Raw genomic sequence first — 17,739 nt, 5'->3', positions numbered from 1 at the left:
TGAGCAATGGTTATTTTGGTCTCCATGAAGCAGCAAACGGGACTGATTTAGGTATTTTCCTAAAAATATCCTGACATATAATTTAGAAATGTGTCATTTTTCACTTCCTGTTAAAAAGTACTGAAAACACCACTTCTCCTTGCAACACAGCTAGACTTTAAGGGTATGAAATACTTTGAAAAGGCACGGTTTGTGATTTAACATTTGCAGTTGTAAAGATCAATGGTACTTTTTCTACACCATATGAAGCAGTGTGGGTGATAAGAACAGGAAGTGTAAAGGGTCGGAGACAGGAAATGTTTAACAAACTTTCATCCAGACATAAATAACTGCCTGACCTCATGTGACATTTAGGAAGTCAAAATAGATGCGGCCTTAACGTGTCTTAGATGCCAAAACACCCCCGAGAGCTGTAGTTGACTTACAAAGTTATATAACCGCCTACATGTCACATTATTACAAAAATCAGCATACAATTATGACGTTAAGACATCAGAAAATTTTATTACTAAAATGATTACACTCAATGTGCGGTTTTCTTTTTCCTTCACAATTCAATCTTTCGGGTTTATTTTCAAAAACAAAAAATCTTTAATTTTCCAGTAAGAAAAGAACACAGATGACTTGCAAAACGAAAACTGTATATTTACATTGTAAAATAAACAAGCTCATTGGTACGTCAGGGCTGTGAAAGATTTTTAGGTCAAGTTGTGTTTGAAATCGGTCTCAAAGGGAGGCACTTTACACTAAATAACCTTAATATTGGGGGCTTTAAATGGTAACATTTATAGTCCCTACACAGATATACGGTTAGATATGCTGAACTTTGGTAGTAATTCAACAGCAAATCCAAACTGTAGGAGTAAATAGCCTCCATACATTAAACTAAACCAGTAGTCTCGGCAGATGGACAACATTAACCAAAAAAGTAGGATTTAAATCAGTGCTTTTTGGAAATTATACATTTATTTAACAATTAAGTCCTACATAATTTATACGGCTAAAATTTGTGTATATTTGGGTAACAGGACGGGTATTTTTTCGTCGATTAAAGTAACCAGAATTCTTTTAGTGTGATGTACATAATGCACCAAAACCATTCTTTATATAATGGACCGTTCATTATATCCAATCTTCAAGAAACAGCTTACAAGCAAATGCTACAGGCCAATCCGAGTTGCTGTTTAGTCACCAGAAGAGAGACCGATGTGGCAATCTCAAAAATAAGAAGCCTGCTAAACCACTCCTTAACCAAACAGCTTAACCAATTTGTACCACATAACTAACCTTTCAACACTTCTGCGCAGTTCGGCAACTTCTGAAATTAAATAAGACAGAGTCCGATAACCGTCTTCCATGCTTCTCTCTCTCTCAGCGAATGACGATGTGTATATACAATTAAAACAAGTTCATTCTGAGAGATCGATCGAAAATGACTGGGCAAAACGAAAACCACTAGAAAAAAACGAATAAAAATAGAAAATCGACAAGTCTTGTGATGTTTCGCCAACGTTCTGAGCTGAAGTCTGATGGCTCAGTCCTGAAACAGCAGAACTGTTCTGGCTCCAATGGAAGGTCAAGGGTCAGAGGTGAAATATGATCAGATCTTCTCCTGAATGAAGGGATGCTGCAGGGCCTGGTTGATGGTGATGCGTTTAGCTGGGTCCAGCATCAGGGTTCCATCCAACAGATCCTTCAGCTGCATGACTTTCTTCCTCTGGTCCTCAGGTAACCTCTGACCACCGATCATATCAGCGAGCAGATCTTTAGTGGGGTTGATGGTGCTCATCACAGTTACCTTCTCCTGTTGAATTAGAAAAATAGAAAGATTTAAGAAGGCATAAGAGAAGGTAAAGGAAGCACATATGTGACACTGGTCACAAGCCTAGCTTAAATGCAAAATAAATGAAAATAAACAGAGCCAATGAACAGCTGTTTAAATTGGAGTCAGCGGAGTCATGACTTGGAAAAAAAATCCTGGCTTTCATTGCCTTGAAGACCTTTTAAAATTCCATGATATTCCAGAAATTCCATGACCGTAATGATTTTTGGTATAAGAGAAAAATTTTGACCCATACAATTTGTTGGCTACTGCAACCAACGTATGTCCGAAACTAAATCTTACGTCTTAAAGGTAGGCGTAAATATAAAGTGTTGACTTGTTTCTATAGCAAAATAGAAATAATTAATTTGACAAGACATTGGGGTGTCTAATGCATACATGAGCACTAGGCTTTCATGCATGCATAGTGAGACATCGCACCAATACATTCTTATACAATACTTAAGATATTTACAAAGAGTATTAAACTTACATAGCTTTATTTAATTTCGTTTAAATTCAGAATTGTTACCTTTTGTGCAAACGGGAAAAACTTTTGTTTAGTTAATGTGCAGGTTTGATAGATCTGCACATAACGCACGCATCTTGAGGGAGAGCGCAATTGTAAATGTATGAAAGCTCTTATTTGTCATCTATTAGCTGGTGACAGTAAATGTGAGTTTGTAACCATAGTGAAGCAAATGGTGTCTCAACTATCAATGTGGCTAACCGCATTCATGGGGATGCGCATCGTCTACACTGAGCGTAGCTGTGTCTGGTTGTAGTATTAGATGGTGCATCAGGCGTCCAAGTTTTTCACAAAGCCGGACGTAGTGCTTACAACCACATTTTTTTTACGTCTAACTGGTGCAACCAGTCCTCAGAAGACGTATGTTTTGAGGAGTTAAAGGTGCAATTTGTAAGATATTTGCAGTAAAATCTCCAAAAACCACTAGGCCAGTGTTATATATTTTGTCCAGCTGATTACTATCAATATCTGTAATGTTTTCAACTACTTGTAAATCGTGAGAAAATTTCCATTCAAAACATTGACACGGGGCAGTGGAGTCTCCTGTCAATGACGTTAATATCCATGTGACCCTTTGTTACCACCTTTACTGACGTAACCACATGACAACAGTGGTCGAGCTCGAAAAAATAAAATGGCGGCCAAGGAAGCGGCTGGAGCACAAATTTAGTGAAAATAAATGTATATTTTTACTTTTTAAGCATTTTAATTGCATTTCTAGCGAGAAATTAGTATTGTAGTTTTCAAATATGTGATTAGTTATCACAAAGGCGCTCTCTGTTTATATTTCAAACACGCTGCCCTTGAAGTGCGTCGGAAAGCCTTTCTTTGAGCTGCCTTCAGGCCTCCGAGGCCGAAGTCATTTCCTCAGGAGGCAGCGAGGCAACAAGTCCTTACAGTCCTCACTGCCTTGAGTTTTCGGACGCAGCCAGTGTCGTGGACAAATGCGGAACTATGCGATAGCGCCCGTCGGAACTTAAGCGCTTGCTTATGAACTTATGGATATCTCTGTACCGTCTGCCGCTGGTTGTGTCAGCTCCTGTTAGCGTACGGGCCAACCAAACGACCCAAGAAGAGCCCGGAACAAAACGAGAGAAGATCAATTTGTTGTTGCATTATCTGCATGGAGAGAGCTCCACGACAACATTTAACTAGACCGAGATTCTGATCCTACTTGTGTTTTACGCGATGGGTGAGTTGTTTTGATTCGTAACCCTTCAAAAGACGTATGCTATTATATTGATCACAACATTAGTGTGTCGATTGTAATCAGCTCGTCTTCCCGCGGACGATATTCACATCAAAAGGTATTGTACAGCAATATAAATGGTCATTTTAAGACATTTCACAATAAGATTTGTACTGTCAATACATTATGTGAAAAATCATTGTAGATTGTAAGTTGAAAACTTAATTCTGTGCTGTGTTAACCATCGAATTTGGACTAATATAATATCTATGACTGAAAATTTAGTTTTGAACATCACATATAAACTTACATAATGAAATAAACGATGTCATCAAACGCAACATTTATAAGACTTGATTACCTTATCAGTCAACGTGATTTCTCGTTCTCGTCTGATTGATGGCCATTAGCGGTTGAGTTAAAGACTACAAATCCCATAATTCCACGCTGCTTCAGAGCGTCAGTAAACAACATCATTGTTTTTGTTTGATCTGGCGCCATCTTGCGGCGCATAATATACAAATTGTATCTTTAACTTGTACGCTAATTAATAAATCTGAAAATCAGCACTAAAGTCAACTGGAAAGACAACACACAAGAAATATGAACTGTAACATACCCGTTCGGTCACTTTGTCTACTTCTATGTACAGGAAATTCAAGTTCTGGTCAAAATGTTGGTCTTTAAATTGGCCTTTTCGGATCATCTACGTAAAGACAGAAGATAAAAAAACAATGTTACCAAATAAGCCAGTTTTTCATTCACTTTTTTAAATGGACACCGTCACTGGATCACTACCTTGTTGGGCATCTTGCCCTTGACATCCATTGCCAGTTTCAGCATGTGGTTGTTGGAGGATCCAGGGAAAAGGATCTTCCCTGTATACAGCTCATACAGGGTACAGCCGACCGACCACATATCAATCCCATAATCATACTGCTTACCAATGACTGGAGAGAAATCACACAAATCAAAGACTGAGAAATCAAGATCCCAAAATGCTTAATTATAACTATAGTACATTCACATATAAACAAAAACTATGTTCCAGTTTTCCCATTCGCCACAAGGACCCACACAGACTGCGTGCGAGGCCAACTTTTGCAATGGCATGCACAAGCCTGGAATTAAGAGCAGTAACACAAAGCTCTCAATGTACATATTAGTATTGTGTCAATATACACTTCATAAGCACAGTTTAAAATTACAGAGCGCCTGACGTGCGGCAGGCAGAAGAAATAAAGCATACCCCCTGCTTGCCAATGATTACACCCGTTTCTACAAATGATGCCCCTAGGCCTGACAATCACAAAAAAATGCATAAAGTCTATGTAAACTCACCAATTTCAGGTGCTCTGTAGAATCTGCTGACTAGATAGGGTGTAATTTCATTGTCTGCGACGTGGGACGCCGAGCCGAAATCACAAAGTTTAAGAATGGTCTTGGATTCATTCACCTGCAGACACAAAAGTTAGTTAGTAAAGAAATAACTAACTAAGGACTCTGGTAAAGGGATGCTGGATGAATGAAGTCTGGTCCATAGCAAGATGATGCTCACCAAAATGTTGTCTGGTTTGATGTCAGCATGGAGGATATTGCAGCGTTTTAGTAGTTTAAGGGCCAGGAAGAGCTGTTGACTGTAAGATCGCACTGCCTTGAAATGCAGCCCTACATCTTTACCGTACTTCTTCAGTACTTCCCGCAGATTCATACTGTGTGGTAAAACAGTGTATATTTTACGATCTTGATAATTTTTCTCATTTGCATTGAGATTTTCAGTAGACTACATAAGCAATGACGTACCTGAGAGGTTCAAACACCAGACAGAGATGCTGTTTGTGGTAAAAGTGCCTGAAGAGACGCAAACAATGAAATTTATCGTCGGGGTCTGCATCGTTCAGCTTCTTCAGAAACTCAAGCTCCTTTAGTCCCGTTTTCTGCATGTATTCAAAGGCAACAAACAAAACCATTAAACACGATTTATGAGCCTGGATTACACTGAACAGTACGAGGAGGATAAAACAAGGCAAACACCCTACTAAGACAGGATTCATTTTCAGTATATATACACCTGCAGTGGATATTTAGCATCAGCTTGCACAACATAAACAATGAATGTCTATAGAAAATCATTGAGAGGAGAGCATCTGCTGAATTACAAACAAAATACAAAATCCTGTTTAAATTAGAGACCCTGTAATTCTTTAAGAGTGTTTGATGGACCAAAATAGTAGCAGATGTTAAGCCTGTAGTCCATCTACCCAAATATAGATTTAGATGCTTGTTGCATCCACATTAACTTGCATAAGTTTTTTGACCTGTGATTAAATATAAGCATTTGCAAAAACCTTAACCAGCATGACAAATATTCTAGACAAAATTAAAATCATTGAGGAGCATTGGTAATCATTACAATATCCCATTATGTAATATAAAACAAAATATTTTTTGAATAGAGCAAATAATAAACCAATGATGACATTACTCACATGAGCTCATTGTTACGGATGATCTTGACTGCCACCTCCTGGCCGGCTCTGGCAGTGTCTCTTGCTCGGACCACATTACTGAACACACCCTGGCCGGTGTACCCGTACACTTCGTAGCGCTTGTCCAGTATCTCACCAATATTTACACCTAGGCATAACAAGTTTTCATTGTTGAGAAGAGGAACATAAGCCATATACAACAATTCACTCTATATAATTTTTTCCAGACTTACGATAGTACCCCTCGGCATCTGTCCAGTTATCCCTGAGGTTTGGATTCTCTTTAAAGTCTTTACCGATGCCCGCAGCCCTGAGCCTGGCACTCTGATAGGAGGAAAAAAGAGGTCAAAACTTTTTCTTGAAATAGTGATAGTAGATCATGCAAGTCTTAACAACTCACTATCAAAGTCTGCAGCAAACATGTCATCCGACTCAGTAAACATATCTGGAGCTGAGGGCTTCTTTGGGTTGGCTCCTGCAAATGAGAGGATAAACAGCAATGATTGTGTGCAACAAGATCGTATACTCAAACTTTACAAAACAGATCCAGTCCTGCATGCTGATTGGCCAGTACTGTAGCTATAATATGTGCATCACTTCACTTTGGTTACATTTGTGTTTACATGTTAGCGCATCTTCATTACTATAACCACAGTGTGCCTTCTGTGTGAATGCAAACTAATTGATTAATTGATTCTGGGATCGCTCTTGTATAAAGCAAACCTAGTAACATTGCTGTTACATTTATGGACCACGTCCTATCAGAAAAAAAGGCAGAAACTAGGGATGCTCCGATCGATCGGCCGCCGATCGGTATCAGCCGATAATGGCATTAAATGACTCGATCGGTGCTCGCTAAATCTGCCGATCTCATAAACCGATCTTTCTGTTTACTTTTGTCATCAAAAGAATCCTGAATATGGCTGCGATTAGAGACATTTTTCACGTAGTGCAAGCATTTTTATAACCCGTTGCTCATGTGCGACGTGCAGATTTGGATTTCTCTCTTTGCCTTTACAGAGATGTGTGTATTTTCTATGAGGACGTGCTCCGGTCAACAGCGCGACGCGTCTTCACTTCCCCATCAAACAGCGTATACAACACATATCTATCGCGGACAATTGCATCCTTGTCAAAAGTTTATTTTTTGCATATGTTTTAAAGTTTTGAGCATTTAAACTTTCATTTTCCTCACAGCTGCTCTTGTCTGCGTTCAGCCGCCGCACGCACACACAGCAGCCTGTCGTCAGTGCACGTGAACGAGCGATCTCTCTCTCACAATACGTGTATATTTAATTCATACAGTAAAGACTGTGAAGTGTTTTATTTTCATTACTTTTAGGAGACAAACCTTTTTAAAGAAATATAAAATATGTCTTTGCAGATATTTGTTGTGCTTATTTGAGTCTCTATTAACACAATAATATACCTAATTACTGCAAGTAATATAACAAAGGCAACATCTGTGGTATTACTTTGTCTAGAAAAAAATGTTAACAGGTACAGTCATCAAAGAGCTTGCATATCAGCTTAAAAAAAAAAAAATCGGAATCGGTCAATCACGAAGATAACAAATCGGTGATCGGCTGCAAAAATCCTGATCGGAGCATCCCTAGCAGAAACAATGCCATCAGGGGTGTGTCGTAGTGAGGACGCATGTCATCGCAAAAAAATGTTATCGTTATATCAGCTCTTTGACGTAAGTTTTAAAGGGACACTCCACTTTTTTTTAAATACCGTAATTCCTCAAATAAAGACCGTGGCCTTTATTGACCTAAACTGCCGAAGGTAACAGGCTTTTATTTGAAGCAGGCTTTTATTAGAGACAGGCCTTTATTTCAAATTCCATCTGTTTGATAAATAATTGTTTTAAATTAGCAGTTAAATTAAAAGCGATAGCGTTCTAGTGGATAGAGATCATTCATTTTTAACAGTATATTTTTCAAGGTTGTTGAAAAGTCCGTCAAATATGACCCATCCAATGTAGCTACTGCCATCTATTGGCAGCTGTGCATTATGATGAACTTGAATGCATTTAGGAGATAACACTGTGCTCACATTATCCAAATCATGCCCCAGCGCGATCGTCCCCCCTCCCTACTCCATGCACGCACTCACACTGCACTTTTATCGATCTGAGCTCGGACGCGCTTTCATCATTAGAATGCATTTGTTTTTAGCAAAGCAGAAGGTAAAGCCCTCTCTTAAGACTGGAACCCATCGTAATATTAAGTCTGTTATTTATTTAGTCGCATGAAGCCCTCTCACATGCCTATGATATCGCTTAGTTGATCTGTTGCATGTGCACCATAGATATTCACTAGCCCTGCTGTGTGCATTAAAAGGTTTGAACGAAGGCAGATGAAGGTGAGTGCTCGCGCAGTTGACGTCTCTCCTTTTGAAACGCGCTCTGGCGCGAATACGCTCACACTGCGCGTAAGCTAAGCTTTGTTTATACAGCTGACATGGAACGTTATTAACCGGTTCAGGAACTTTATTTTTTGTTCTAACCGGTTCATGAACGTCAATTTTAGGGTTGAACCGAAAACCGGAAACATTAAAATACTGTTTCTGTTTTAAAGGCCTGGTAAAAAGAGCTTACTTGAATGAGTTTGTGAGGTGTACGACGTAATAAATTACCCTCAGATTGCTCCCAAACTTCAGAATATTTTCTAAAAACTTTTTGAGCAAGAAGCCCTCCAATAGCTTAACCCATGCAGACATCAGTCAAGAGTACACCACCTTCTTTCTCCTGAGCGATCAGGTTGTGCTTGGCCTTGATGTTTGCCTCAAAGGTGTTCACGTTCTCCAGCTCGTACTCCTTCACGTCGGCTGCCACGCGCTCCAGGATGTCATCGGGTGAAGGCGATCGGCTGCGAGCGCTGCTCTGAGGACTGCTCGGCTCTGATGCCATTGAACCCATGTTACTGTCCTCGTTTCCTGCTTTATATTTCTGATGATATCAAATGTTTGGGTCAAGTCATATACAAAGTGATATACAAAGTCATATACATATACAAAATATTCCCTTAGCAGTGTTGCTGCACTGTGTTACCTGTACAATAGCCAACCGTTGTTGTCGTCGCTGCTCGATCAGAGCCTCTTCATCCTCTTCTTCGGCATCAAAATCTTCCATACTAAACACATCACCAACAATGTGATATTATAAGCAACATTATCAGCTGGGTTGTTATAAATATGAACAAACCCAACTGCTGGTTTAAATATGGGATGTTTTTCAGGTTTTTTTAAAACTTTTTTTTTAAGCATGGAAAGATTAGCATCATTTAAAACTATATTCACAGCATAATATACTCACACTTCTTCAGAGGAGGAGTCATGGTCTACTTTCATTCCCTCTGATAGGCTGCCTTTAAACTTGTCTTCGTCTCTGCTCCGCCTCCTCCTCCGCTCACGATCTCTGGACATGGATCGACGTGATCTGATACGACCAAAGCGATCCCTTTCAGCAGATCTGGCAGAATAAAACGGCACATTATCACCAATTGACAAAAAACTCTATGAGGTGATTTCTCAGACAAGACAATGTTTAGATTAAGCCAAGACTAGGCCTTAATTATATTAGGACATTTAAGAAGTTTATTCAAACATACCTTACAAGAACATCACTAGTGTGCATCTTGAGACAAAACAATGGCACTGATATATATTTTAAGATATGTCAGTGGAAGCTGTGTTCAGTTAGGACAGCTTAAGCATGCACTTTAGTCTGGACTAGGATAAACCCTCTCTGAGAAACAGCCCCTATAAATAATCAATTACATACTATAGTCTCACCTTCGTCTTAAGGGTGATCGGCTTCGTCTTCTGGGTGATGGGCGAGACTGTCGTCGGGGTGATACAGATCTACGCCTGAGTGGTGAGCGACTCAATCTGCGTCGGGATGGACTTGTCTCCCGTGATCTCCCGACTGCATCCACACGGGAACGTTTCCTGAAACAAATGAAGAATTCCCCAAAAAACATGAACTACTGGGAAATCAATCATTTAATTACTACATCATTAGTTGCAGTTTATAAACATAAATACAGGTACAAACTGAAAACAAACCAGTAGCAAACGGGCCAACCTAGCCAAAACCTTTACCACCCTGTCATTGAGTGCATTTACATGCACAGTCTTAGGCCAATTATGCTTAATAAACTGATTACACTGTTTACATTATCGGGGAAAGTCCATAAACGGCGTAAGCAAAAAAACAATAGGCACAGGTATTTTGCTCACTACCCCGATTTTGTGTGGCATGTAAACACCTTAACCGGCTTACTCACGGTTTTGTCCATGTACGCATGTCTCCGCGTGTGAAAGATAAACGTCAGACGCGGAAGTAAGCGCAAAGTTACACATAAAAGTGCAAAAATAGAAGCTCATGATACATTTACTGGTTCTGCAGACACGAGAAAATATACAACAGTATAGCTTAAAGGTGCTCTAAGCGAATCTGTGTGACGTCACTTTTTGTTGATGTTTAAACTGTTTTCAAACAAACGGAGCGTAGCTAACTCCTCCCCCTCCCTTATGTGTTTTCATGAACGCGCCCAACCCCACCCTCAAATCCTTCTTGTCCTTTATTGGCTGGAACACTTTGTTATGATTTCTGTTTGTAGGTTTGGCCACATTGTTTTTATTGCTGTTTGTGGAGCCTGGGCTGTCTACAGAGATCGCGTTTTTTTTAGTTTGATCAGCGGACAGGCAGTAAGCAGATAGTGAGGAGATGTTTGCTGTATCTATCAAAAAATGTTTTATGGTCTAAAACACGTGAATTCGCTTAGAGCACCTTTAATACAGATATGCCATTGGGTTTTTGAACGACAATTATGTACTATAGGCGGTGACGTCACCTGTGAGAAATTTTCCATGTCCCATGTAAACGCAGTTGTCTGCATAGCCGGTTTATTGGTTTGCATGTAAACGCATGAAAACGGTTTTCTATAATAAGTAGGGATGTAACGGTATTATAAATTTCGTGGCATTGCGGTATAAAATTTTCCCGGTACAACCGTGGTCACGTGATTCGGAAAAACATTAGGTCTTCCGGGCAACACGTGTAGTTTTTTTCCGGCCAAGTGCAGCGAGTGGAGGGACGCAGGAACTACAATTCCCATAATCCCATGCGTGCCACTCTGATGCCTCTCTGTAAGTGGAGCGACAATGGCGGAAGCAAAAGAAACGCGGATTTTAAATCTAATGTGTGGAAAAAGTTCACGTTCGCTGTGAAACGAGAAAGGACAAAATGTGATGGACATACAAAAAATGAGTGTGAGTAAATCCGTGAATGAGGAGAGTGTGTGCCGTTTCTCAATTAGAAAGCAGCCTCCTTAGGTCACATATGCAGGCTGCATCCGTCATTACAAGCCTGGTGTATTTAAGTTAGCTGAGTATTACATTCGCAAGTCATAAGCGTGTTACAACAATATACGATTAAATAACAATAATTGTCAACTTGAAAAATGTTAATATTCTGAAATAAGACAGTCTTCATGACATATGCAGCCTACAAATGCGACCTATGGAGGCTGCAGACTTCTGATTGGGAAAGCGCCCCTGTATGGAGTGAGCTGACCTCAGCTCTAGGTCCAGCTACAATAAGTAAGCAATTTTCTTTTTTTACTGGGTTGTTTTTGTTTTCAGGAATTGACCCGTCTTAAAACCCATCATCTTTTCTTGATTCTACAATCACAACCGTTGCTTTCATAGGAGTATCAAGCATTAGCCTTAATAATAATAATAATAAAAACTAGGTCAATTGAGGGAGTGACTCAATTCTTAAAACCTGAACACTACACTACACTTTGTACATTGTAATGTAGGGCTGGGTATTGTTAGGAATTTCACAATTCGATTCGATTCCGATTCTTGGGGCTTCGATTCAATTCGATTCGATTCAATTCGATATTGATTTGTTTGCTTCAATGTCGATTCAATAATAAGTAGATACACAAGTAATTAAGTACCTGAGTAGCCTATTTTAATTTTAGCTTTTGGTGCAGACTTGAACGGAGTGCAGCTGCTGTTTGCCATCTTGCTGTTTTGGTAAAGCGTGTTTTGGTAAAGCGTGTCTTGTAAAATGCTGAAAAGCATCTCAAATAAGGGGCCGAAGATATTGATTATGACTACATTTTCCTATATTTAAACTGCATAACAACAAAATTAGTGCATTGTAAGATGTCCAAGTAGGCTTTTTCTACATCCAGACATGTTCATATGTTGTATTTTAAAACTGCATAACAACATAAGTGCACTGTAAGATGCTTTAATTTACATTTAAAGGGGTAAATAAGAGCCATATTACACTCATTGAGAATTAAACTTATTTACTCACTTTAGTACACATAACAAAAAAGTTTACAATATGTCAACATAACATTGTTTTATGCTGTTTTTGTCAAAGCTAATTATTTCACTACCCCTATTTAAACTACAACAGCCATCTTAATAATTGGCAAGCTTCTAATAAGAGAAATTATACTATAGATTTCGTTAGAGCAGTAAAATCAGGTGTATGTTTGTCAGTAGATACGCGTTCAGTGGTGCAGGTGTTGGGCGCGATAGGTGATTAACTGTTACTAATCGTTTCAATGCGTTTCCTTTATTAAGACATCTAATGTCATTGTGGATAAGCAAGTCATCATTGAGCCGACATATCAAACAACAACTGTCGGAAAAGGCGGTTTTGTAAGATACAAGAAGTCTCACCACTATCAGTCATCGCGTCTTGATATGCGGGCGCGAGCGGCTCGCGTCGCGTTGGACCAAAGCGCAAATATAAACACGTGACACAGCTGCTCGCGCCGGTCACGTGACTTGCGCTCTGCATCTCATGCTGCAACAGATGCGCGCTCATCAACTCGTAACTGTAGGGCCCGTTGTCCAACTACATTTATTTTAATTCAACATTTATTTATTCTAGAGATGTCTTTTTCACAGACTACATAAAGGGCCGGATCAAATTACCTCGGGGAGCGGGCGCTAGAGTGTTGCCCACCCACAGCGCCGCCACTGGCCGGTAGGCTGAATCGATTCATAGGATTTGATGAATCGATATTGAATTGAGGAACAAATAATTGCAATGCATTGATGAATCGATATTTTTACCCAGCCCTATTGTAATGTTCAGTCTTGTTTAATAAACACTTATGGCAGTTTTTCCAAGTCTTCATTTGTTTTTTTCTTCCTGTAAATGTTTCAATAATTACCGTACCGTGGGCATCCTACCGAAATACTACCGTACCGTGAATTTTTGATACCGTTACATCCCTAATAATAAGCAGATTTTTGATGGTTATCCGCTTATTCTGTGCATGTAAACGCACTCAGTATAATGCATTATAAAACTAGTACTCATAACTATTTAAATCATATACAAAGTAGAGGTCCTCACGGGTCCACTTACATCTCGGGTATAAAAATAGCGGCATCGGGGTCTCGTATAATTAAAAACGAACGTGTTTTTGCCGAACGGACCAGAGACCAACCTGAATTATCTCGTGTGTGTGCGGTGATGTCCTTTTTCAACCCCTCCTGTATTTGCCTAGAGCGCTTGCAACATTGTGTGCATATTTTCGTTAAGACACACCTCTCAATAAATATTAAATGTATATTTTAGTGGTTACCTTGTTGTTGTCGTCAGATAAAGTAAAATAAATGGAGGAGCGGGTCAAATAGGTTGCAAGGCCACCAAGGTTTCTTTTTGTCTGCCTGCCTGAGTGGTGCGTGTGGTGTTGCAGACTGCACAAACATCAGTGCTGTTTACATTCGGGTAAAGAAAAAAATCGGCACTGGTTCGTGTCAGAATCGAGTGTAATTTTCTTGGGTCGGGTCTTATATAGTTTAAGCATGTCTGGTTTGGGTTAAAAGTGATGTGTCATTTTGGGTCAGGTACATATCTTTGGACCCGAAAAGACCTCTAATACAAAGCACAATCTTATCACTTTATGATTGCAATGCACAAACCCATGTCATTTCAGAGGGAACCCTTTCATCAAATCACTGTATATAAGTTGCTTTGAATAAAAAGAATCTACCGAACTCAAAAAGCATGCATGTAATAAATGCATATCAATTTAAACTCATTAATTTAAATGCATCTTGAGAGGGTTCCTATTGAGGGGCTGTCCTCTACTTTGATATCAAATCTAAAATTAGCTCTGATCCACTCTAACACTCTCAACGCCACTCATGCCAACAAACCCCTAGAGCTAAGCTACAAATCTGTAACATCTCAGACTTGTACTTTACAGCCATCCTGTTCGCCCAAAATAAGGCCAAGAGTTCATAGTGCAACCTACTAAGGAAAACAACTTTAATCTAGCTACTCAGATGGTCAGGATTACTTACTGAAAGACTTGGCAGTTACCATTTCATACCAACATGATGTCCTGTAAAAATATGCCATCTTTCACAAAGCCTACTCCCACAAAAAAGTTTTGATGATAAGTACCTGAAAGGAGAATCTCTCCTGCGCTCATTCGAGCGACTTCTTGCCCTCCTGGCAGGTGATCTATTCCTAGATGGCGAGTGGCTTAGTTTGGCGCTCCGATCGGCTGAACCAGAAGGAGGCTGGTTGGATTGCCGCTCCCTGTGGCGAGGGGAAGAACTGCGCCGCCGCTGAGGGCTCACAGCTCGTCTGTGATGAGGTGAACGGTTCTCTTTTCCAGAGGATGTGTCTTTAGAGGGAGACTTGCCCGGCCTTTTATCTCTGTCGGCCTCCGAGCGACCAGTCCGAGCATCTTTGGAACGTGACCGCCGTTCTCGTGACCGGCTCTTACGCCCCCTTGAGCCAGATCTCCCCCCGGCCTGCTCCTTTTTCTCATCTGTACGAAGAGGTGAAGAGCGCCGGTCGGAACGTCCCTTCTGATCAGCTTTTCTTTCTGGAGAGGGGCGCTTTTTGCTGGATGGAGACTGGGATTTCCTACCACGTTCCCTGGATTTGTCCCTGCTCCGGGAACGTTTTCTCTCTTTGGATTTGCTGCGCTCCTTAACTGTCTCTTTAGCAGTTTTGGTCGTTCGGTCAAGCTTAACATCCTTTCCTGCTTTATCCCGGGAATGGCTGCGACGTTTTCCGCTGGTGTCCGTCGACTCCCGTCTGGATTTACCACCCTTGCTACTCTGGTCCCTGGGTGAGCGGGTTCGGCCGCTACCTCTTTGCCGTTGCTCCCCGTTCCGTGCTCTTGATCCATTTCCGTCCTCCTCGGATCCGGAATTGTAACCCTGTAAAATCAAACCCATGCCCGACTGAACCTTACCCTCCATCATCTGGCTGTCCAGCTCGGCTTTGATCATTGCTCTCTGTTTTTCCAGGTCTTCCAGAAGAGCCCTATCATCAAGAGTGGCATTTTCAAGGGAAAGAGATCCATCTGCAGATCTCTTATTGATGGCCCCGGTGGGCGAGGTGGATGCATCCTCTTTGCGTCTGTGCTTCTTATGTTTGTGTCGATGTTTGCGCTTGCGCTCCTTGTCTTCCTCAGACGCATGTTTGTGTTTTTTGTGCTTGCTACGGTGCTTGTGTTTCTTTTTCTTGTGTTTGCCACTGGCACTGCTGTGATGCTTGGAGCCGCCGTCCTGCTTCTCTCCGTTCACCTCAGCTTCCTCCTCTCCCTCTTCCTCCTCATCCTCCCCAGACATGTCACCGTTCTCATCCTCATTCCCACTCTTCTCTGGACTTTCCAAATCCTCCGGCCTGGGAATACAAAGCACATGTGGACAAAAGTACTTAAGTAACAGAACATTATGTTAAAGGAGTCGTATCTAAAGTATTACAGCGAAACTGAGATATTAGAATCTAAATACTTGTTAGTTTTCTATTTAGGCGCGAAATTACGCGTTTGGCAGCTGCTGTTTGTTTTTGTTGCGTCAAGGCAACGCGATGTTCCTCACAAGGACACCCTTGTCGGCATGATGCTGGTCATATAACTTAACTTACCAACAATTTCTCTGGGTAGGTTAATCTGGTAAATCTAATAATAAATTGAGAGGATGTTTAAATTTACGTTTTAACTAAAATAAGGTAAATCCAGCAGGTTTAGCGTGTTGGATAGCTTGAGACACCTTACAAAACAAACCAGCAACGTAACAAATCTTTAAAGACTGAAAACCAAATTCCAGAGTTAAATGTTTCAAAACTGCGTATTTCACAAAACCGAGGTGGAATAACTCACAACAGCGTTTATTAATCTTGCGAACTCACTGCTGTATAAGACTATATAGCTTATTAGCATTAGCATGCTAACACAAGCCGGACAGATGTGCTGCTATCAAACCGCTCAGGTTTCACTTGAGATAAACATATCGCTAACACGCGCAGGAGCTTATATCTAAACACCTACACGAAGACTATAAAAGTGTTGTTGGTAAGTTAACACAGCGCACGTGCTCTTACCCGTTATCCAGCCTCTTGCTCCGTAAATCCACTTCCATGTCGGCCATTTTGTTTCAGCAGCGGCCCGCTGTCTTCTTCTACTGCAGGGATATTACGAGATTGAGGAGCGTTTGTGCTCTCTAGTGTTTGCATCCTCAACTGCAGGGACCTTAGAACGATAAAAAGCAGTCATTTTATGTTAAAAATAAATTTTTATTTTATCATGTAAAAGAATGAAACTTACCCAGCTTTTAAAAAATTCGTACGTTTAATTATTTGATTCAATATTTATTATGATATTAATATTTAATTATTATATATTTCACTTTAACACACCGTCGCAGAAAATAATAAAAGACCACTCCAAAATTATTTTCAGTTTTATTAAATATTTAGGTAGGTTATTTGTTTAAGCATTTTTTTATTGTTTTGTACTATTTCTGTTCTACTACCAACAACATTTCTGCCAAATTCCTCATATTTTTTAAATTTACATTTATTAAAAACAAAATGGAACAAAACAGGTTAAAATGTCATAATGATCACAAAAATGTACAGATTTTAAAATATTTTCAGTTAATATTAATATTATACAACACAATACTAATGGTTTACATGTATTCATAGACACAGTTTAAACATTAATCTTTTTAATATATTTGATAGAATAACCCTAAATTTTAATCACATCTTTCATGTGTCTTAGCATGCCCTCAGTCTTGTACATAGTTATTGGGTGACTTTGTCACTCCCGAGGTTTGCTTTTATTGAAAGACACTAACTGAAATGGCCAATACATGTATTTTTTTGATGTAAAGCAATACCTGAATGGTCTTTTAATTTTTTCACGGTTTATTTGGAACTGTTATTAAGAATTGTCAACAGATTTAACTGATCTAAGTTTAAATGTGTACGAAATATTGCTGCTATTAACCCATAGCTCACATTTCAGTCATTTTACTGTAATGAATGCTATATAAGTACTCCAACTAGTCTTCCTTAGCCATTTTTGTGGTTTGTGTAATATGGCATCCATAACAACCTAGGGGATCATTGTAATATTCAAGCAAGCACTAAATATAACCTACCTAAAGATATGCCTATTTTATAAGCATTAATAAATTAATATAATATAATATAAAATAATTATATAAATATAATAAAATAACCTTTTAATAAAGAAACTCCATTTTAAACATTAAAGTTATGAATTAAGAAATATACATTTTAAGAATTATGTAACCCACATTAAACATGTATTACAGAATGCGTATAGAAACTTACATTATGCGTGTATATTAACCCTCATAAGCCCCTATTTTCCTGTATACG

At 39.6% G+C, this 17,739-nt stretch overlaps 1 protein-coding gene across 1 annotated transcript; it reads right to left on the bottom strand.

Annotated features, from left to right (window-relative positions):
* Nucleotides 1–476: 476 nt before the first annotated feature.
* On the bottom strand, nt 477–16,579 carry prpf4bb (pre-mRNA processing factor 4Bb). Its single transcript, XM_073864246.1, is given in 15 exon segments — nt 477–1,804; nt 4,160–4,246; nt 4,339–4,490; nt 4,882–4,996; nt 5,099–5,252; nt 5,344–5,477; nt 6,026–6,177; nt 6,263–6,351; nt 6,426–6,504; nt 8,772–8,982; nt 9,085–9,166; nt 9,349–9,504; nt 9,828–9,983; nt 14,491–15,729; nt 16,429–16,579. Coding segments are annotated over 15 exon segments (3,057 nt in total). The 5' UTR covers nt 16,476–16,579; the 3' UTR covers nt 477–1,600.
* Nucleotides 16,580–17,739: the final 1,160 nt, after the last annotated feature.

This window comes from Misgurnus anguillicaudatus, chromosome 25, assembly GCF_027580225.2.
Source record: "Misgurnus anguillicaudatus chromosome 25, ASM2758022v2, whole genome shotgun sequence".
Taxonomy (NCBI): Eukaryota; Metazoa; Chordata; class Actinopteri; order Cypriniformes; family Cobitidae; genus Misgurnus; species Misgurnus anguillicaudatus.
The sequence above is the reverse complement of the archived record's forward strand: the minus strand, read 5'-3'. Positions and strand labels throughout refer to the sequence as shown.